The sequence below is a fragment of the Miniopterus schreibersii genome, assembly GCF_964146895.1.
Source record: "Miniopterus schreibersii genome assembly, chromosome: 1".
Lineage (NCBI taxonomy): Eukaryota > Metazoa > Chordata > Mammalia > Chiroptera > Miniopteridae > Miniopterus > Miniopterus schreibersii.
Window position 1 is genome coordinate 176,877,990 of NC_138101.1, and position 22,127 is coordinate 176,900,116.

The 22,127-nt window shown below is 43.9% G+C and overlaps 2 protein-coding genes across 4 annotated transcripts in view; one reads left to right on the top strand and one right to left on the bottom strand.

Annotated features, from left to right (window-relative positions):
• Positions 1 to 63: 63 nt before the first annotated feature.
• RDH12 (retinol dehydrogenase 12) lies at positions 64 to 21,077 on the top strand. 2 transcript variants are annotated; one of them, XM_081154598.1, is made up of 9 exons: positions 64 to 268; positions 815 to 852; positions 7,654 to 7,729; positions 10,545 to 10,663; positions 11,154 to 11,309; positions 12,001 to 12,105; positions 13,149 to 13,358; positions 15,341 to 15,530; positions 18,311 to 21,077. In XM_081154598.1, exons 6-9 carry the CDS (start codon positions 12,042 to 12,044, stop codon positions 18,411 to 18,413), a joined length of 567 nt encoding a protein of 188 aa, XP_081010724.1. In that variant the 5' UTR covers positions 64 to 268; positions 815 to 852; positions 7,654 to 7,729; positions 10,545 to 10,663; positions 11,154 to 11,309; positions 12,001 to 12,041; the 3' UTR covers positions 18,414 to 21,077. The 2 variants fall into 2 exon arrangements, with proteins under 2 accessions (XP_081010724.1, XP_081010723.1); XM_081154597.1 differs by lacking the exons at positions 64 to 268; positions 815 to 852; positions 7,654 to 7,729 and adding an exon at positions 8,916 to 9,137.
• The window catches only part of ZFYVE26 (zinc finger FYVE-type containing 26), an 80,619-nt gene continuing 71,827 nt past the window's right edge, over positions 13,336 to 22,127 (bottom strand). For both annotated transcript variants that reach the window (XM_081154550.1, XM_081154548.1), the window contains one exon: positions 13,336 to 14,132. In XM_081154550.1, the coding sequence (XP_081010676.1) occupies positions 13,887 to 14,132 (246 nt within the window). In that variant the 3' untranslated portion in view covers positions 13,336 to 13,886. The remainder of the gene's footprint in view (positions 14,133 to 22,127) is intronic.

The following is a 22,127-nucleotide window of genomic DNA, read 5'->3' on the forward strand; positions in this document are numbered from 1 at the left end:
AGCAAAGCCTTCTGGGAAATGTAGTCCAAAGCCTGGCGTGGGCCAACCGGCGGTGAGCTCGCTGCTCCCAGGCGCCGAGAAGATGCACCGGGCGCCAGAGGCACTGCGGGTCCCCAGCCATCTAGGGTGCAGGGCCTTTGGGTCATCCAGCCAGCTCCCCCACAGCCCTGCTGGCCACCAGCCGTTCTCGGGAAATCTCCCCGGACCTCTGTATCCCGGTGACCAAGTCTAGACTCCGATTCACTGTTCCTCAACCATCGTTAGGCAGGTACCACGTCGTTTGTGGAAATCAAATATTGGCATCTGCGAAATGTTTTAAGGCCGATTACGCAGGAGAGGAGCGGTTTGAGCCTGGCAGTTGGTAAGGCAGGGGGAGGTGAGAATTCTTCCTCCTTAGGGATTCCAACGGAGCGGAGACAATTGGTCCCTGAACTCATTCCCAGGAGAACCACTTTATTGTGTCTATTTGGAATTATAACGGTAACCGTCATAATTTTCCTGGTGTTTGACGATTAATTGATAATATGATTTTCTTGATGGCTTGGGTTAGTTATAGTAACTCCCAGAGTAGCAATGAATTTCTCAGGTTAGCACAGTTAGTTTTGCCAGTTCATGAAACTGTTTAATCCTGTCTTCAGTTAAGGCCATGAATATTACCTGGGAATTAAGCAGGTCCCCTGTTCAGTCATTTCAGCTCTGTCATCTGAACCTGTATCTGGGTTCTAGAAGGTGAAGGTGGGGGATGTTTAACTATCAATATCTGGCTGTGATTCTTGATTGCACCACACTAATGTATTCTGGATCTTTCTTCCAGATAATTCATTTCCATTTGACTGAAAGACACGTTACAAGGTCAGTTTGAATGATGAGAAAGTGGCGCAACTGGAACTCTCATACATTGCTTTTGAGAATGTAAAATCGTGGGACCACTTTGGAAAACAGTTTGGCAATTTCTCAAAAAGTTAAATATGCCCGGCCAGGCATGGCTCAGTGGTTGAGTGTCGACCTAGGATCCAGGCAATCGGGGTTTGATTCCTGGTCAGGGCACATGCCCGGGTTGCAGGCTTATCAATGACTCATCATTGATGTTTCTATCTCTCTCTCTCCCTCTCCTTTCCTCTCTCTGAAATCAATAAAGATATATTTTTTAAAAAAAGTTAAATATGTTAAATATACACCTATTGTGACCCCTAGGTAATTCTCCAAGAGAAATAAGTTACTTATATAGACTTGGATATGAATGATTATAGAAGCTGTATTTGTCGTAATCAAAAACAGGAAACAAACCAGATGTTCATCAATAAGTGAATGGACCAAACAAATTGCGATGTATCCACACAATGAAATACTACTCATCAATAAGAAGGAATAGAGTTTTGATGCACTCAACAGCCTGAATGAGACTCCAAATAGTTGAGTGAAAGAAGCCAGATAAAAAAAAAAAAAAGAATGCATACTTTAGGATTCCATTTATATAAAATTTTAGAAAACGCAAACTGTAGATTGTAGATTGTGGTGATAGAAAGCACACCACTGGCTTCCCAGGGATGGGAGGAAGTGAAGAAAGATGGGAGGAAAGGTTTTACCAAAAGAAATGAGGAAACTTTGGGGGGTGATGGGTATGTTCATTGTCTTGACTGTGGTGATAGTTTCACGAGTGTATACAAGACTCATCAAATTGTATACTTTAAACATGTGCAGAGTATTGTATGTCAATTATACCTCAATAAAGCTGTTAAAATGGGAGTAGGAACTGATCAAGTGTACCATGCTACTGAGAAGTCAAGAAACATAAGAACTGAAACATGTCCACTAGATTGAGCATCACATAAGTCATTGGTGACATTGTGGAGAACAGCTTCATAGAAATGACAGGTGGAAGCCTGATTGGAATAGGCTGAGGTGTGAGTAGACAGGAGGAAAGTGTAGCCAACTCTTCCAAGCCGGAATGAGAAGAGATGTTAGTATCAGGAGGGGGCGGTGGGATGGTAGGAGCCTTTTTAAAGAAGAAAAAGTTGAAGATAAAGGGGGGATAGGAGATAAGTGATAGAATAAGAGAAATTCATCTTAGGAGGAAAGGAAGATATGATGAACATAAATTCAAATAGACTTGCCAAGATAATGAAGAATTTTCCTTCTGATGGTCCCTATTTGTGTGTGTGTAAAGAAGCCAGGAAGCATACTGACACTGAGGGGGGTGGGTAAGAAGTTTAAGAAGGGTAGCAAATCCGGGCCGGGCGTGGCTCAGCGGTTGAGCGTCGACCTAGGATCCAAGCGATCCGGGTTCGATTCCCAGTCAGGGCACATGCCCGGGTTGCAGGCTTGATCGATGACTCTCTCATCATTGATGTTTCTATCTCTCTATCCCTCTCCTTTCCTCTCTCTGAAATCAATAAAGATATATTTAAAAAAAAAAAAAAGAAGGGTAGCAAATGTTTGAAATAACCATTGTGGAGATTAAGGAAAAAAAAAACATCGACAGTTTTATTGGAGGCCTGGGTGATGTTGGTGGCTATGTATAGGGTGGGGCAAAAGTAAGTTTACAGTTGTTCGTATGGAAAATAATACAATAATAAATAATAATACAGAATAAGCTCTGGTTTTTCACGGACTCACAACTGTAAACCTCCTTTTGCCCCACCCTGTATTTATAATGACATCACCATGCAAGGTGATAGGATTTTTCTTTAGCAGCTCTCACCAGCCAGCTGCACAAAGAAGACAGATGTATTCATCCAAAGTTGGGGTTTATTAGGCTCTTGGGACAGAAAGACAAAAGAGCCAGGAGGAGGAAGATATTGGCAAGGGAATGACTGAAATGATGAGTGTGAAATCCTAGTTGGATAATTCAAGGAAGCAACGACAGGAGGGACTTACAATTGTCTGGAGGTCCTCCTGGGGTTAAAGAACTGCTACGTTGGGATTCATGCTACAAGAGAGCTAGGTGAGTAGAAGGGTGGAAGGTCTGAATATAGAACTTTAGAGATGGGTGGTTCCAGGTGCTGGCAGACTGAAGGACAGGGTGAGGTAGAAGAGAACGTCCTGGAGATGAGGACATCAAGGGCCTGAAGGTCTAGGGAGCTGCTGGCTCATCTGTAAAGATAATGAAGTCGCTATAAACGTGTGTAGGAGTCTCTGTGTACATATATGTTTTCACTTATTTTGAAGATATATCTAATGATGGAATTGTTAGGTCATATGTTTAATTGTTTGAGAAACTATCAGACTGTTTTCCAAAGAAGCAATACTGTTTTACATTCCTACCGGCAGTGTGTGGGGTTCCAATTTCTCTATATCCTTGTCAACACTTGTTTTTGTCTGCCTATTGATTTTATTTTATTTATATTTATTTATTTATTTATTTATTTATTTATTTATTTATTTAAATCCTCACCCAGGGATATTTTTTTTTCATTGCTTTTCAGAGAGAGTGGAAGGGGGGGAGAGAGAGAGAAACATCGATGTGAGAGTGCAGCATCAGTTGGCTGCCTCCTACATGCCCCCCATCAGGGATCAAGCCTGGGCATGCGCCCCATCCAGGGATCTAACCAGCGACCTTTTGGTGCATGGCACTCAACCAACTGAGCCACACCAGCCAGGGCCTTTGCCCATTTTTAATTGGGTTATTTATCATTGAATTGAGTAAAGTCAGGATTTTGAGCCCAGGAAGTCTGTCCCCACGCCTGTAGGCTTAACTCTCATGCTTCCGGGCTTCTTACTATACATCATGGTTACAGAGTGGTACAAATTTTGTTATTTACTTTATGTAAGAAGCGGGTGAAAAGCCATTTAAAAGCTGGAAAACAGTTTCTTTTAGAGGTGAAAACTGTCTTGGTTTAGGAAAACATGCTTATAGCTCCCTCAGGAAGGAAGGGGAAGCAGAAGCAGTTTAATAATTAGACATAGATAAATTTAGACATAGCTAAATTGCCTCATATGAGAAAAGAAAGGCATTTGAGAGGTTTCAGTGAACAATCAAAAAGGATAGAAGACTCTTCAGACGAGAGTTAACGAAACATCACGTTGAATGCTTTAAATATCTTACCATTTTATTTGTTAATTAGACCTCATTAAAGCTAAAAAGAGAGAGAGTTAAGATAAATGTCAGGGTCCTGGCTGGTTTGACTCAGTGGTTGGAGCATCGGCCTGTGGACCCAAGGGTCTCAGGTTCGATTCCTGGTCAAGGGCAGGTACCTCGGTTGCAGGTTCCCCGCCTGGGTCCAGACACGTTCGGGAAGCAACCAATCGATGTGTCCCTCTCACGTCAGTGTTTCTCTCTCTCCCGCCTCCTCCCCCCTCCCACTTTCTAGAAATTGGTGGGAAAATTTTCCTCAAGTGAGGATTAAAGAAAAAAAAGTTTAATCCTCTCAATTACCAAGGGAAGGGGAATTTAAACACCCATAAAATAACATTTTAAAATAAAAAAAGAAAGAAAAATATCAGGGACAAGAGCTTATAGAATAAAGTGACTGGTGAAAAATGGTCAGTGGCAGGGCGACGAAAGGACTTTAAGAACAGAGCTGTTTAAAGTTTAGTATTGTTATTTATGTTGCTGAATTGTAAACCCTCTTCATCATCCCAGACCTTTTTTGAAAGTCTACTACACACACAATGTAAGCCCCAGGAATTCACAGAAATCTGTTCTTTTATGATGAAGGGAGAGGAGGGAGGAAAGGAGAGGTTTATAGTTCTTCCTCCTGCTCTAATTTTAAGAGGGTACTTTCTAGAGTAACCAGGACAGGGATGACCAGGTGGCGAGTGCACTAGGACCCCACTTAAATTCAGACCAGAGGGCAAGTCCTCCAGCCCCTGCCCAGCTTCCAGCGGCCCTGCCCTCCAAGGACGGTGTTACCCCCGAGCTGTGATTCACGTCAGGAGGAGCGTGTCCCAATTCTGTCGCAAGTGGTGAGCCAGCGCTTCTTGGCGGTGAATTTCAGGTCCATTGCTGCAGGCCCTCCTCTGGTGTTTTCATCTTTCGCTCTATTACATAATACCTAGTCTATCTCAGATTGAAAGTCCCTAAAACAGCAGGTGTCAGATGGGTCTGTGAGCTCTTTGGTGTCAATTACAGTGACCAAGTAGGTCATGAGGATGGCTTTGCTTATGCGGCAACACGCTTTTAAGGATGTCTCAACACAGGTTTGAGGAATAGCTTTGTTTTGTGATATCGCAATGATTAATTTAACAAAAATAACAGGTTGTTTCAGTTACCTGGTTCTTTTTGCTAAACACTTTAATATTTAAGCCATAGGTTATGAATGCACAAGGTACAAAAGGGAACATTCCGTGAAAAGCCCCCTACTGCTGTCCCCCTGTTCTTCTAGAAGCAACCGTTGTTCTCTCTTTCTTGTTATCTTGTTTCTTCTCATCTTGTTATATAAATATGTCCATCTCTTCCCTCTGTTTTTTTTTTTTTAAATTCTCACCTGAGGATACGTGTATTGATTTTAGAGAGAGGAAAATAGAGAAAGAGAGAGAGAGAAACATCGACACGAGAGAGGAACATGGATTGGTTGCCTCCTGTACACATGCCAACCAGGGACCAAACCCACAACCGAGGTATGTGGCCTGACCGGGAATGATACCTGAGACCTTCCAGTGTACAGATGACACTCCAACCAACTGAGCCGCACCAGCCAGGCCTATTCCTTCCATTTTTAAAACAAATGGTAGCATATTATAAACACTGTAATGCTCCTTGCCTTTTCACCAAATATGTCTCAAAGAGTCTTCCATATCAATATGTTAAAAAAGTATTTTTTTTTCATAGCTATATAGTAGTCATTGTATGTATGGCTGTACTATTGATGGATGTTTAGAAGGCTTTCAAACTTTTGCTATTACACACAATGGTGCAATGACAACCTTATGAACACATGGAAGTGGAATGTTCAGGTCAATGAGCATGTGTATAGGTTTATTAGATATTACCACGCTTCTCTCTGGAAGCTGTAACATTCACACACTAGCAGTGCATCATTATTGCTTCACACTCTTGTCAATGGACTGTGTGATGGCCTTTTTAAAAAAAATCCTCACCAAGGACATGCTTAGAAAGAGGAGGGGAGATAGATAGATAGATGATAGAGATAGATGATAGATAGATGATAGATAGATAGATAGATAGATAGATAGATAGATAAACATCGATGTGAGAGAGAAACATCGACTGGCTGCCCTCTGCACATGCCCTGACCTGGAATGGAACTGGTGACCTTTTGGTGCACAGGACAATGCTCAGCCCACTGAGCCACTCCAGCTGGGCTGTGTGACAGACTTCTTGATCTTTTCCAATCTGATAAGTGGCTCCCAGTATAATTTTAATTTGCATCTCTCCTATTCTGGGTTAGGTTGAAGAGCCACTTGTATTTTCCTTTCCGTAAACTGTTCTTTCCATTGGGTTTCTTATTCTTTTTCTTCATGATTTGTAAGAGTTCTTTATATACTAAATAAATTAAACTCTTGTCTGCAATACGGTTGTGAATATTTCTCCACCCTCATCCCAGTTTCTCTTTTGTTTTGCCTTGTTTATGGTGGTTTTGTCATAAAAAATTTATTTTGTATTTTTGTCTTTCAATTTCTGGGTTTCCAATCTTATTAGAAAGGTTTTACCACCCAAAAATTATTTTAAAATTTGTTTACTAGGTCTTCTTAATACTTAAATGGTTTCATTTTTCATGGTTATATCTTTGACATATTTGAAATTTTGGTGTAAAAAGTAAAGTGAGGATCAAGTTCATTTTTTCCCAACTGAATAGCAAGGTATTATAATCCTTCATTAAATAATTCATCTTCTCCCAACAATGATTTGAAGTGGCTTTTTTTATTATATCTAAATTTTCATATGTATTTGGGTCTATTTCTTGGTTTTCCATTCTGTTCTATTGATTTGTCTGACTTTTCACCTGCCTGTGCCATGCTATTTAAGTTATTATAGCTTTGTAATATAGTTTTACATTTGGTAAGACTAATCAATCACCTGATGGTGGTCTTTGGGTTATAATATTTAACATATTTTTAAACGAACTATTTATATATTTTCATAATTCTAGAAGCCTTATGTCCCTTCCATATCTTCTCTATGTTGCTCCAGAGCACTACGTGTTGTTTCTTAGGGTCCTTTTCCTCACAGACAAACTCAAGATAAATTGAGCATCATCTCCACAAATGCAGGGGATCTTGGGTTTGAATCAGTGAAAATGGGGAGCTCAAAAGACAGTACAAAGGTACCCTTATTTGAGGTTATTAAATGTACTGTCCATTGCATGGTATAGCATCATGTCCATCTGGCAGGCTGACTGCAGCCCTGATTACATGGGGAAGGGAGAACTCTTAAGCATAAAGCACCAATAGATCTTGTTTTTACATATAACCTATGAGGTGCGGCAGGCTCAATGTCACCAGGTGTTGGGAGGAAAGGACTCTGACCAATCAGCAGGACCATGTTGGCCCAGTGGACATCTACTTCTAGAAGCTCCAGCAACAAGATCTCAGGAGATTCCGGAACTTTGAGATCTCTACAGCTGACATTGTAGGTCTCTGCAGGGAACTGGAGCCAGAGTGAGAGAAGTGGGAAGAGATGGGAGAGGCCCCTGGGAATCAAAAGAGATTCTACCTGTAAATTATCTGATTACTCCTTGTTTTATTTATCAGGTCCATGGGATTGCCAAAGGACAGGAACTGTGTCATTGGAGTACTTGGCACAGTGCCTGGCACCAAGAAGTAGGCAGTAAGTATATGTTAAGTAGATGGATGAATTGATGAGTTGGGAGTGAGTACCTGCATGCCACAAGAGTCTTCTTTCATCATTGTGCCTTCCTGGAGCCTCCTCTAGCTTCAAAGGAAGGGGCAGAACTGGGACATGACTACTGGGGTCCTGTCCTGATTCCTTGCCTCTTGTCCTGTCCAGGAGAGGACTGCTGAGTGAGCAAGCGCTGTGAACCCTCCTCAGCCACCTCCAGAGGGCTCTGAGAGTTTTTGCTAGCATTTTTTTCCTTGTGTTTCCTCTCTTCTTTAACTATTCAATGGAAACATCACCCTGATTCATTCATTACCTTCCCCTTTTCTACACCAAACCCTTGGGTAAAGCAAGTAGGATAGCAAAGGAGACAGGAATCAATACAGCTAGTTACAACAGCAAACTCTTACACAGTATTTACTGTGTGTGCTAGTCTGTCACAAATTATCTACCTATTTAATTACCTGTTTAATACTTAAAACAAGCAAGTATATATTTTAATCATGCCCTTTGTAAAAGGGAGGAAACTGAGTGGGCACAGAGGTTTAGTAACTTACCCAGGGCCATGGAGCTTGTAAGTAGATCAGTGGGGATTTGAACCGGGAAGTCCAGGCACTGAAACACTATACCTTTCCTTGGCTTGTACGTGGATGTGTTAACTTCACCGAAGTATAACATAAAACACAGAAAAGTGCACAAATCAAGTGTATGACTCCGCGAATTTTCACAAAGCGAGCACACCTGTGTAACCAGCACCCCCCTCAAAGAACAGGACATGACCGGAGTTCCCCACGGTGTATCTTCCCAATCTCTACCCCCTCCCCGCCAAGGGAATCCGCTGTCCTGGCTTCTCTCGCCATTCCTCTGGGGGTGTCCTCCTTGTCTTTCCATTTTAATCACATTTGTATTTCAGGTAGCATGGTGGCTGTTGCTAAAGCTAAAAATATTCTGTCTTGCAGGAATAGAGGCGGGGTGGTTGGGGAGAACGCATTCTCTAGATAAGAAAAACAGTCGAGGGAGGGAAAGTTAGGGGCAGCTGCTTCATTTCCCTTCACTGTCTTTGCTGGGTAGGGCGAGGCTCTACTCCTGCCTCGGTTCCCCCCCCCCAGGACTACAACTCCCAGCAGGCTGTGCTCTGACAGCTCTCGAATTTAAATAGGCTCCTGGGCTACAGCTTGGAGCCAGGCTGCTGCTGCGAGCTGGAGAGAGGAGCTAGAAGAGACAGAAGCAGCAAGCAGCAGCCAAGAGCTGGAGGCAGACCAGGGGCCCGAGCCAGACTTAGAGTTGGAGTTATTTTTTGCTAAGGAGCCTGAACTAAAGAAGTTGGAAAGATGATGGTTCTCTTGGGACTGCTCACCTCCTTCCTCTCCTTCCTGTATGTGATAGCTCCATTCGTCAGGTTTGTCTTCATGCGGTGACGTGTACAATATTTTTACAAGGCCTAAATTGGGAGCCACCGAACTTGTAAGTAGATGAATTCTCAGCTGCTGAAAGAAGAGAAAGGGATAGAGGGCAAGGGAGAGAAAGCCAGGGCGGAAGGAGCAGAGAGGAAGAAGGTGATTGTGGATGCCACGGAGGAAAGCAAGGAGGAAGGCCCTGGGCTGGGAGTCCAGGGGCTGACCTGAATGTTGAGGCGAGTGGAAGGCGGGTGGATGAGCGTTATGTAGCTTGAGGGACACTTAGGTGGAAGTCCTCGCTCTTTCACTCTGTCCCCCTGAGTTCCTCGGAAGGTCTTCCTTTCTTCGTTGTTCCCAGTTAAGGTGGCCCTGCCTGGTTACCATGGGTGGTCACTGCTGAAGGGCTCATTGTTAGGTACCGGGCATTTGCAGAAGGAAACAAACTCTCTTCCACCAACTAATGAATGTTTGGGGGTGACTCTTCTGCTGTGGGATTTCTGGAGGTATCAAATGTGTGTTTTTTGAGAACTTGAAAATTGTTGCTGATAAAGTTATATGGACATATCCAGAGCAGAGTGTTGCTCTAGGTCCTGGCATAGAAACCTGGGTTCACATTGCAGTTTTGCCACCATTAACAAGTGACTTGAATTTCTTTGAGCCTCAGTTTTCTCCACTGTAATATGGGATAATAAGAGGTTGAGAGGATTAAAATAAAGTCCCTCTGGAAAGTGCCTGGCAGTTGAATGATGCTCAGAAAACCACCTGTGCCCTCTCCCATTCTCTTTTTGGAATGTGTCAAGTAAACTTTATGTAAAAAGATGCTCTCTGCACAGAGGTCTGACAAGAAAGGTTTTCTCAGTGTGCTGATGGCTAGAATGGAATCTCGGAGGATGGCAAAAAGCCTCTGAAGATGTTGGCTCTCTAAAACTGGAGAGGGAGCCCAAGAGCCACATTTGTACGTGGGACCCCTTGAGGTGCCATTCATCAGCTGTTCACTGTTAGTGCTTATTGAAGACCTAGGGCTCAGGGCCAGTGATTACACTAGTGCTCTTTGCACATGCTTTTAATGTAGGTTAGAGGAGGAAGCTGACTTCCTGGAACCTCTAGAGATAAGAGTTTTGTTATTTTTTATCTAATAAGCAAGGTCTCCCTTGGCCCTGGCTCAGGAGCACTTATTCTGTTTGCTCAGATGACCATTTGTACCTTCGGGACACATGACCTTCCAACCTGAGCTGGTGAGCAGGAGACCACCTTGCCCCCTGGGAAAATGCCCCCTGAAGATTTAGTTTCCTTAGGTCTCCTGACAACAACTGAAAGAAATTCTTCTTTGAGGCTTGATGGATTTTATGTATCTCAGTCTGGGATTGGGAAGGATGGCATGTGAATACTTTTGTTTCCCTTGCCTGCAGGAAGTTCTTTGCTGGTGGGGTTTGTAGAACAAACGTGCAGCTTCCTGGGAAGGTCGTGGTGATCACCGGTGCCAACACAGGCATCGGCAAGGAGACGGCCAGAGAGCTCGCTCGCAGAGGCAAGTCCCTCCACTCCCGTGTCCACAGAGCAGCACCTCCTGCCTTTCTCACCCGGGCTCTGACCACATTTCCTTGTCTTTTCTCCCTGGCTTGGAGGCTCTGGCCAGGAATTCAAGGAACCTTGGATTCAAGTCTAGCCGTGACACTGATCTAACCTGTGGCCTTAAACAAACCTCCTTTCCTATTACATAAAGTAAGAAAAACAATGATGTCCGTGTATCATATTGGCCAAGTCTGTTATTCTAAAAGGAGATACTAAGCAACATTAAATATCAGAGTGTAAAAACCAGGGCTCCCAGCCTGGAGTTAAGCTGATAGCAGGAGGATGACCAGTACTGCAGTGAGAATCCTAAAGTGGCAATATAGCCACTCACTGCTTTAGGGATGGCTGGAGAACGCTCTGTCCACCAGCCCCAAGCCCACTTACTATCCTCTTTTTCAGCCCAGGGTCTGATCACATTGCCCTGTGTTTTTTTTTTTTTGGTCCAGGAGCCCGAGTATACATTGCCTGCCGAGATGTACTGAAGGGGGAGTCTGCAGCTAGTGAAATCCGAGCTGATACAAAGAACTCCCAGGTGCTGGTTCGGAAACTGGACCTATCGGATACCAAATCCATCCGAGCTTTTGCTGAGGGCTTTCTGGCAGGTAAACCCTGGTGGGTAGCTAGAAAAGCAAGAAGCTGGGTGTGGGAGAGGCTGCTCCACCCTGAACCATCTCTGACCCTTACATCAGAATTATCATGCATTTCATTAGACAGGTTCTGCCACATGAATCAGCAGGGCAGGGAATTGGCAAGGTTGGCAAGGGATGGCAGATGGACAAGCTGGGCAGGATCTTTGTCATCTTTTTTGCCTCTGCAGTGGGAATGTTGGAGGTATCAACTCCCTGTCTGGGCTCGTACCTTGGCATCAAGGTGTGGCCATAATGCCACTCTTCCTCTTTCATCCTGAGAAGCAACCTTCTGTGGCCACAGGCACCAAATGAGGTTGTGTTGCTGCCAAAATTCTTCTGTATCTTGGAAAAAATACAACTTTTACTAATGACTATGAAATCCATGAGGGACAGGGATCATGTCTGTCTTGTTTTACCACTGTATGCCCAGTGCCCAGCAGAGCGGGCCTGGCCCAGAGTTAGTACTCAGTGCATAATTGAATGACTGGATGAATGGATGAATGAATGATGTCCAGGAAGATAGCCATAACTAAAGTTAGAAACCCAAGTGACGGTGGTTACTGAATATCACTAAGATAAGTCCAAAGGCAATAAGTAACTGGGACTGTGCTGGGGAGCTTGTAGACTCCTTGCTAACTAGAGGGTCTCCTTGGTTGTGTTACAGAGGAAAAGCAGCTCCATATTCTGATTAACAATGCGGGAGTGATGATGTGTCCATATTCCAAGACAGCTGATGGCTTTGAAACCCACCTGGGAGTCAACTACCTGGGTAAGTATCTCTGAGTGAATAAAAAGCGAGGCTGACTCCACCTTGTTCTATGGGTATAGACAACCTCCAAGAACCTCCAGTGGTCCTGTTGGAGGCCAGGGCTCCCAACAGACTAGATACACTGTTTTTTTGTTGTTTATTATCTCTCTCCTGACCAGACCAAAAAAGTGAGATCCTCCTACGCATACTATTAAGAAACCCCAATTATTAGAGGGCAAAGGGGGTGGGGGGAGGTAGGAAAGGGTATAGGGGGATAAATGGTGATGGAAGGAGACTTGACTTGGGGTGGTGAACACACAATACAATATACAGATGATGTATTATAGAATTGTACACCTGGAATCTATATAATTTTATTAACCAACATCATCCCAATAAGTTCAATAAAAAAGTAATAAAAAAGAAACCCCCAAATTTTGGAGATACCTGGAAGAAAAATGTCATTCTTAGATGAGGCTGTGGTAGCACAAGTCTTGCCAAGCAGGGCCAGGCATGGGGGCTGCAGGAGTCTGTGTTTGGCTGGAGGGGGTTACATCTATAACTGAGGGCTAAGAAAGCCAAGTGTTGGTCGATGGAGGAGGCAAACCTTGAGGACTTGAGGTCTGAGAGAGGCTGGAGTTCAGAGTTTGAGGTGATGGCTCTAGAGAGGAGATCATGGAACATGTTCTGTGATCCTAGACAAATGTTATTTTCCCCTGACTCTTCCACTCTTCCCTCTGTGTATGGGTGTACCTGGACCCACAGTTGTGTGATCATGGCCACAGCGGGGTTAGAAGCCAACAGGTAGCATTTCTCCTGACTGGGGCAAAGGCAGAGGTTCAAACATGTACAGGTTAAGTCTCTATTGCCTTACCTATAATCTAGCTCTGGCCCTTAAGGAATTCACTGACTCAGACTGCCTGACCATTAGCACTGAGTTACATAAAAATTTGTTCACACCCAGAAGATAGTGAACTAATGCTGAAGTCCTGTCATCAGCTCCCATATCCTGAGCCTGGGCAGCCATTCCACTCTTCAGTCTTCCCTGCTGGCTCTCCTTGCAGGCCACTTCCTTCTCACCCACTTGCTCCTGGAGCGGCTGAAGGAGTCTGCTCCTGCGCGGGTGGTGAACCTGTCATCAGTGATCCACATTGCTGGCAAGATTCGCTTCCATGATCTCCAGGGTGAGAAGCGCTACAGCAGGGCTTTTGCGTATTGTCACAGCAAGCTGGCCAATGTGCTTTTTACTCGTGAGCTGGCCAAGAAGCTCCAAGGTAAGTCTGGAGAAAGGGCCAGCGTTAAGATAGCATAAGCAGGGTTTTCCATCCAGATTAGAGGTTCACAGAAATTTCTGAAGTCAGGATGTCAAACATGCACATTACATGGTAGCTCTATGCGCTAAGGTGAGTGAGGTTATAAACAGAATAAAAACAGAGTTCTTGCCCTTGGGAAGCTTAAAATTAACTAAGGGTTAGGAACTTATAAAGTTACCTTACATTTATGTCAAATCTTATATCTATTATCTCATTTTATTTTTCACAACAACCTCTTGCAACAGGCAGAGCAGGTATCATTATTATATTGGTCCAAACTGAGGTCCAAAGAAGTGGCCAGCCCAAGTTTATATGGCAAGTGATGGAGTCAAGGCTGGAATGTGGGTACTTTGATTTAAAACCAGGGCACTTACTTCTGTTTTCTATTTGCTGAGGTTTACGTGGTGAGCTGAGCAAGAGAGGTGCCACTGCTGGGAGTCAGGGAGCTGGGGCTGGACGTCAGCCCCCTGGGTCTGAGTTCTTGCTCTGTCACACACTAGCCGTGTGTGTATATGGACATGTCCCTTTAACCTCCCCTGACTTCATCCCCTCAACTTTAACATAAGGTGAGGCTTCTCTTAATCCTGTGATTCTGTGCTTTCCTGGAGTTTTACTGGAGCTGCTGGCTTTGACATCTTCAACTCCTGGGGACCATTTGCTACACTGAATAAGCCAGAGTTCAGGAACGGTGGTATTTGCTATCAGAACACAGGAGGCAGAAGAATAGGGTGACCGCTGAAAGACATAACAATGACAATAATAATTGAGAGTTTTGTGTATGCCATGTACCATACGTGTCTTAACTCATTTAATACAACATACCTATGAGGTAGATGCTACTGTTTTTCACTGCTCTACAAACAAACAAAAGAGAGAGGCCCAGATATATAAAGAAACTTGACGGAGCAACTTTCCTAGCTGAGCCAGGATTCAAATATCAGACAGTCTAGCTCTGGAGTCCGTGCTCTTTACATCAGAGTTCAGACCTTGGCCCTGCAACCTGCAAGGGTGTGACCTTGCGCAATTAATTTACTTAACCTCTCTGTGATGAGACCTCAGTTTTTTCAGCTGTAAATGTGCATCTTAATATAACTTATCTCACAAGCCTCTTTGAGAATCAAATGAGATAATGCAGGTAAAGCATGTAGTCGGCCCTTGCACATAATCAGCACTAAAAACAGTGGAGGCACCAGGGATGTCTGGGGGTCATGTTAACCCTCCTCATCTCCATCATGCCCCTCAATCTACACCTCATAAAACGGGCTTGCCTGGCAAATGCAGCTCAAAACACTAGCTGTCTGCCAGCTGGTGTTGCTCAGTGGTTGAGCATTGACCCATGAACCAGGAGGTCACTGGTTCGATTCCAGTCAGGGCACATGCCCTGGTTGCAGGCTTGATCCCCAGTGGGGGGCATGCAGAAGGCAGCCGATTGATGTTTCTTTCTCATCGATGTTTCTGTCTCTCTGTCCCTCTCCCTTCTTCTCTCTCTAAAATCAATAAAAACATAGTAAAACAAAACCAAACCCACTAGCTTCCTTTCTTTCAACCAGATTGCTTCCCTTAAGCCCTTCCTATAGGAATTCCAAAAATACCACTATCAATAATTGATACTACTGCTACTAGTAGTAGTATTAGTAGCACAACTAGTACATGTTGTTGTTTCTATTATTAATACTTAAGCCACAGAGAAAGGTGACCTTGACATAGAAGGACCTTCAACCAGGCATTCCTTTTGGAGCACAGAAGGCTGAGAAGGCTATAGATCTTTCTAGAAGAGATCAATTAAGTACTAGCCAGATTTCACCTGGCTAAGAGTGGCACCTTCTGAGTTATAGGGTTCTGTTTCCTGAGACCCTTCTTCTTGGGCATTTTGCAGCAGGAGGTGAGTTGTTTTCGGGGCCTCAGAGAGTGTCCCTGGTCTAACTGTGCTCTCTTTGCCCTAGGCACGGGGGTCACCACCTACTCAGTGCACCCGGGCATCGTCTACTCCGAGCTGGTCCGGCACTCCTTCCTGTTGTGCCTGCTCTGGCGGCTCTTCTACCCCTTCCTCAAGTCGGCGAGGGAGGGGGCGCAGACCAGCGTGCACTGTGCCCTGGCTGAGGGCCTGGAGCCCCTGAGCGGCAAGTACTTCAGGTGCGTGGGGGCAGCGTGGGTTCTCCCCCCGACCTGTGAGTGGTGAGACACAGGGCTCCCTGGGCTTTGCCTCCCAGGTGGCCCAGTTTGTGCCTCACAGCAGAATCCAGGTTGGGGTTGGGCCTGTAAATCAAATGCTGTTACTTTTCCGAGGGAACTTACATTAGACACGTGGCAAGAGTTGCTTTCGTGGCCCTATTTTGTATTTGTTTCCATAAAAGCTTTGCAGCTGTCTGAGAGCTGTAAGAGAGGACTGTCCCTGTTGGCTGTGCCTTGAAAAGGATACTAGCAGGCTCTCTGATCCTTTTTTCTCCTTTTTGAGGCTTCTGGCTGACTTTTTTCATGCATTCTTTAATACCACTTAACACAAAGCACCAGGGCAGGGCCACTCTCCTCAGTGTGAACTCTGTCTCCCCATGCTGCCAAGATTGGCGCTACCTGTTGGAATACAGAAATAGACATTTCAGTGTTGAGTCTTATTACAAACTCAGTTTGGGAATAAAAGGAAGCCCAGGATTAAAACTCCTTCCTTTTCCATGACTTGATCCAGCCCAGTCTGCTCGTATGTTTCACTTTGTTCAAGGCTGTTCTTTGGTGTACCATTCATAAGTGAAGCACTGGGAATAACCTCAGTGCCCAACAATAGGGGAATGGATAAATGATAATAGCCAATGTTGTTTGAGCTCTTACAAACTGTTGGGCACTCTTCTAAGTCTTTTACATGTATTAATTCATGTAATCATCACAGCTCTATGAGACAGATAATATTATTATTCCCATTTTACAGGTGAAGAAACTGAGGCACAGAATAGTTAACTTGCTCAAGATCATATAGCTTGTAAGTGGTAGGCCTGGATTTTAAACTTAGGTAGTCTGGCTCTAGAGCTGTGCTGTTCAGTATGATTGCCAGTAGCCACATATGGCTATTAAGCACTTGAATATGGCTAGTCCAAACTGAGATGTGCTGTAAATGTAAATGGACACCAGATTTTGAAGACATAATATGACAATAGAAATGTAAAATATTTCATTAATAATTAAAATTTTTTATATGTTTTTATTGATTTCAGAGAGAGGAAGGGAGAAGAGAGAGAAATAGAAATATCAATGATGAGAGAGAATCATTGGTCAGCTGCCTCCTGCATGCCCCTTACTGAGGATCAAGCCCGCAACCCGGGCATGTGCCCTGACCGGGAATCAAACCCTGACCTCCTGGTTCGTGGGTCGATGCTCAACCACTTAGCCACACTGGCCGAGCTCATTAATAATTTTTATAGTGATTACAAGCTGAAATGATCTGCTACATTGGGTTAAATAAAACATATTACTAAAATAAATCTCACCCATTTATTTTTACTTTTTAAATTACTCTATAAAAATTTTACTAGAAAATTTAAAGTTATGTCTGTGGCTCACATGTGTGACTCACATCATATTTCTATTAGACAGTGCTACCCTAGAGTCTATTTAACATCACTGCCTTAAATATGTGATAAAATATTAGGTAGTCATTAAAGATATTTTCAAATAATACTTAAGGGGAAAACTGCAATAAAGAACTATATAACTACCATTGTAAATACAATTAAAACAGTCTGGAAGGATACACAGCAAACTGTTGTAGTGGAGTTTGAGGGAGAGTCAGAGGGAGTGAAGGAAGATTGTAACTTTTTTTTTTAAATTCTCACCCGAGGATATTTTTCCATTGCTTTTAGATACAGTGGAAGGGAGGAAGGGAGAGGGTAAGAAAAGAGAGAGAGAGAGAAACATCAATGTGAGAGAGACATATTGATTGGTTGCCTCCCGCACACGACCCAATCAAGGCCAGGGAATGAATGTGCAACCCAGTTATGTCCCCTTGACCAGGAATCGAACCTGTGACCCTTCTGTGCCCAGGCTGACACTCTAACCACCGAGCAACACCTGCCAGAGCAGGATTGTAACTTTTTGCTCCAGGTATTTCTGCATTATTTAAAGGTCATATATTTATTTATTACTTGTACAATTAAAACATACATTTTTAACAAGAGAAAGATATCTCCTCAAACTAGATACAGTATGATCCCAGTTTTATATAAAAGAGCAAAAGACTATATATCTATTTCTATACAAACAAAGCAAACAAGAGTGTAAGGAAAAGTAATTAACTCATAGGCTTTTCTCCTTTATCAGTACTGCATTTTCCATAAATGTAGGCAATGAACTACAGGATTAGTAGTAATACCTATGACTCTGTCACCAATAAAACTGTAATATTTTCATGTCACATTGCAGTTGCAGATTTCTCAAAATGTCACTTCTGCTCTCCACTACTTGGAAATCCGGTGGTTATCAGACCCAATGCTAGCTCTTGTTATAGAATACGTTAATAAAGAAGCCTACCGCCCAGCTAGGCGTTGCTCAGTGGTTGAGCGTCGACCTAGGATCCAGGCGATCGGGGTTCGATTCCTGGTCAGGGCACATGCCCGAGGTTTCGGGCTCAATCCCTAGTCGGGGGTGCGGGGTGCAGGAGGCAGCCAATTAATGACTCATCATTGATGTTTCTCTCTCTCTCTCTCCCTCTTCTTTCCTCTCTCTGAAATCAATGAAGACATATTTTAAATAAAGAAACCTATGTATTACTATGTCACACATTTTTTACAATATTTAAAAACTGCATTTCAGTACAATTAGTTTCTTTTCATCCAATATATTTTATACATTTAGAAATGTCTTCTGAGAAAGAGGCCAAGCCATCAATTTCCACTCCTGGATGTTTACATTCTTTCTCTGCCCTCCAGTGACTGCAAGAAGGCCTGGGTGTCTCCAAGAGCCCGAAATAACAAAACTGCTGAGCGTCTGTGGACCGTAAGCTGTGAGCTTCTTGGAATCCAATGGAAGTAGAGCTGGTAGAAGAGCCACAGCTTTATCCAGTCCAGTCCATGCCATAATGAAAGGAGGCCAAGGAGATGGCCAATCCTGAAGGATTGTCCTCCTAGCTGGCTGCTGCTGTGAATCCTGTCCTCCTCTGATTCTCCTGACCCTTCAGGAAACCTTTGTACACCCAACCTTCTTGTGAGGCTGGCTCATGGCACGAGATGGTCACACCTATAGAGCATTTTTCTGTAAGACTTGCACAGTAGGCCACCCTCTTGGGGCAGGAGGAGTAGGCAGATACCAGGCCGAGCACGGGGATGGCAAAAGATCCTGGAAAACTGGGTTAGTTTCTTCATCAGTACCAGAGACACCAGCCAGCATGTTCAGCTGAGGTGACAGGAGCACCAGCACTACGTATTTCTAAGGATTGTAGACTCAGACTCTTGACTAATCTCTTTCGTATTTAAATTCTCTTCACAATTCTGGAGTCTGGACCAACTCAGGGAAATCTTGGCTTAACCTTGGCCAACTTTGGTTCCTTCCTCTGAGCACCCTGGAGCCACTGCATGAAGCTGGACCTTCCCATTTTCTTTTTCCACTTTTTAAAAAATTGAAATGTTTTTCTGGCTTTATGGAGAAATAATTGACTTATAACAGTGTGCAACTTTGGACTTGCCCATTTTCAATCATGTGGATGGTTTCCTTTTCTAAAGCATTTCCTTTACCTCAACTTTTTGTATAGTTTATTGATTTATTTTTTTTTTCTTTTAGAGAGAGAGAAACATTGATGTGAGAGTGCAACATTAATCAGCTATCTCCTGCACACCCTTTACTGGGGATCGAGCCTGCAACCTGGGCATGTGCCCTTGACTGGGAATCGAACCGGCTACCTCCTGGTGCACAGGATGACACCCAACCAGCTGAGCCACACCGTCCAGGGCTTTACCTCAATTTTTAGAGGAAATAGACTACACATCTCATTGCCTTACTTATTTTCTCAGGGTAGCAAGAGAGAAATGGAACAAAGCAGGAAGCCAGCCTTCTAGTTTAGTGCGTAGTATCTCACCCTACTCACCACCCATAACCTTGTTATAATATTGCATCTTATAATGCATTGTTAAGATGGTGTAAAATAAGATGTTTCAGTTGGATATTTCCTTAGGTTTCTTCCTGCTCTCACATTTTATCATCTAAGAAGTGATAGAAGTGACTTCAATTACACAGATGCTAAGCTTTGCTATAGATTGAGGCCAGAGGGAATGTGGAACTTCATTTAATTTGGTACACAGGCGCAGAGAAACTAAGCCCTGACAAACCCTCTACCTGAAATCATAGGTCATCTCTCTTCTGGCCTCCCTGTTCTCCTGTGCTATGGCCCCAGGTGACCTGCTTCTTGCCTCAAGTGCTGAAGGTCACCAAGAAGAGGCAGAGAGACATGCCTAATCTATCAGCCAACTGACAGAAGAAGTCACATTATTGGTTTCTGTTTTAAAGCATCCAAAGGGCATCTGGTAACAAAAATGCCCTTTTCTTCCATAGCAAGTAGACTTTTTTATTTTTCTTTTTAAACAAACCTTTCTACTATGGGAATTTTTAAATAGAAAAAAGTAGAGCAAATAGTATCATGAATCCCCATGCACCTGCCTGTCATCTAGCTTCAACATTAACATTCAGTCAGTCTTGTTTCATCTATATTTCCTCCATGACATCTTTTGGGGGTGGGGTGGGATATTTGAAATGACATTTCAGCTATCACGCATTCATCCATAAATAATTTAATGTGTGTATCTAAATAAGAACATCTGTTTGTTACAAAACCACAATACTGTATGTGAATGAAAAAGGGGCTATGCAACAAACCTGACAAGCTTAGGGAGGCCACATAGCAGGCCTGACAAGCTCAGGGAACAAAAGTAACCACACAGGCCGATCTGATTACAAAGTCGTAACTGGGCAGGTCATAGCAGGTAGTCACATCCCAGGTCTATAGCTTCCTTAGCAAAGGTCAATCTTTTTTAAGTCCTCACCTGAGGATATGTTTATTGATTTTAGGGAGAGAGAAAGAGGGAGAGAGAGAGAGACAGCGATGTGAGAAACATGGATCAGTTGCCTCCCATATGCACCCAACTGGGGACAGAGCCCACAACCTAGGCTTGTGCCCTGATGGGGAATTGAACCCCCGACCTCTCGGCGTGCCAACTGAGCCACACCAGCCAGGGTAGCAAAGGTCAATCTTTACCTTAAGTGAGCTCTGTCCATTGTTTTTATACATCTAAGATAACATATCTATGAAAGGTCAGAGTAATTTTCTTTTCTGCACCCCTTGTAGGCACAACCACCAGTGCCAGAGCACAAGACCACAGAATCCTTCCTTATCTTGTTCCCCGTATACCATTTCTATGGGCTGTGTTATTAACTGTCCTCTACCCACCAATGTAAAAGTATGTGTTTCTCCATTTTGCCTTTTATCCAATCCTAGAGAGTCTCCCCACCCCATGCTTTCTCCCACCTCCTTAATCGATCACCAGTGAATTTCATGTAACCCTCCTTAGTCTCCTCCTCAGATTCTAATGTATAAAGTTAAAGTTAGCCTCAAAATTCCCATTCTCCAGAGCATTTTCTCAATCTGTTGAGGTTTTGCTTCCCATCCTATGTCATCAGTTTGGCTCAAATAAATTCATAAAAATTCTCTACAGGTTTGGACTTTTCTTATGTTGACATGTAACTACTAACAACATTAATAATTCCTGAGTATCATTTAATACTTGGAGTTCAAGTTTCCCTGGTTGTTTCACAAAAGGCTTTTTACTGCTGGTTTGTTCAAATCAGGGAAAGAAAAGTGGAAGTTTTTCCCCCCCAGAAGCCCCAGCAAATCTTCGTGTGCCTCACTGGCTGAATAAATACTGGGCTCCCTCCTGAACCAACCACTATGGCTAAGGATGGGCTATGCTAACGGGTTTAAGCCAATCGCAGGCCACACCTGAAGCTGGGGTCCATCCCACCCACCTCGCGCAGTGGGGAAGAATAGTAGCTAAGGTAAAGTTAAAACTTATGTTAATTAGGTCTAGCTGTCCCCACAAGCACCCTCTGGGGTAGCTACTATTATGCCCATTTTACTGACAGGCACAGAGAAGTTTAGTAGCTTGCCCCAGCTCACACAGTTGAAACATGGTAGAGTGGACCCAGGTAGCCTGACCTAGACCAGCATTCTTCACAGCCATGCCCTACGGCCTCCCACGGTGGAGGAAGCAACCCTTCCCTCAAGGGAAACCCCTGGAGCATGAGTGAGCAAAGGGGCTCGGGGAATCCTGGGGAGCAATCGGTGCGTGCTCACTCCTGAGACCCGGTGCCTCATCGGCTGCTGGGTCCACTGGAAAGCCTGCTGAAGAAGGAAAGGGAGGGAAGAGGAGGGAAGGGGTGGGGGGACAGGGAAAGGCCACACGAGGGTGGGAGACAGGGCTGGTGAAGAGTGTGCTTGGCATTGACGATCCTGCATTTCTCCTCTGGGTAAACATCAAAACCAGGAGTGTGCAGGGCTACTGACTGTGCGACCAACAGGGAGAGCAAGCAGACCATGAGTGTGAGAGCAAAGATTCACACCATATGAGTTTAAGCCATAAGCAGTAAACACTGAGGCAAGAGGCACGGCTTGGGGTGGGGGTTTGATGCATGTCAGAGATGGCTGGTTGTAGGTAGAGGAAACAAAGCCATGCATGGCTGCAGGAGTTGGCTTCAGCTGCC

Bases quoted from the DNA above. Each gene is read 5' to 3' on its own strand.
- RDH12 (XM_081154597.1), top strand. From the start codon at position 9,070: ATGATGGTTCTCTTGGGACTGCTCACCTCCTTCCTCTCCTTCCTGTAT. The intron at 9,138-10,544 runs GTTTGTCTTCAT...CCTTGCCTGCAG, and splicing joins GTGATAGCTCCATTCGTCAG to GAAGTTCTTTGCTGGTGGGG. The intron at 15,531-18,310 runs GTGCGTGGGGGC...TCTGCCCTCCAG, and splicing joins CTGAGCGGCAAGTACTTCAG to TGACTGCAAGAAGGCCTGGG.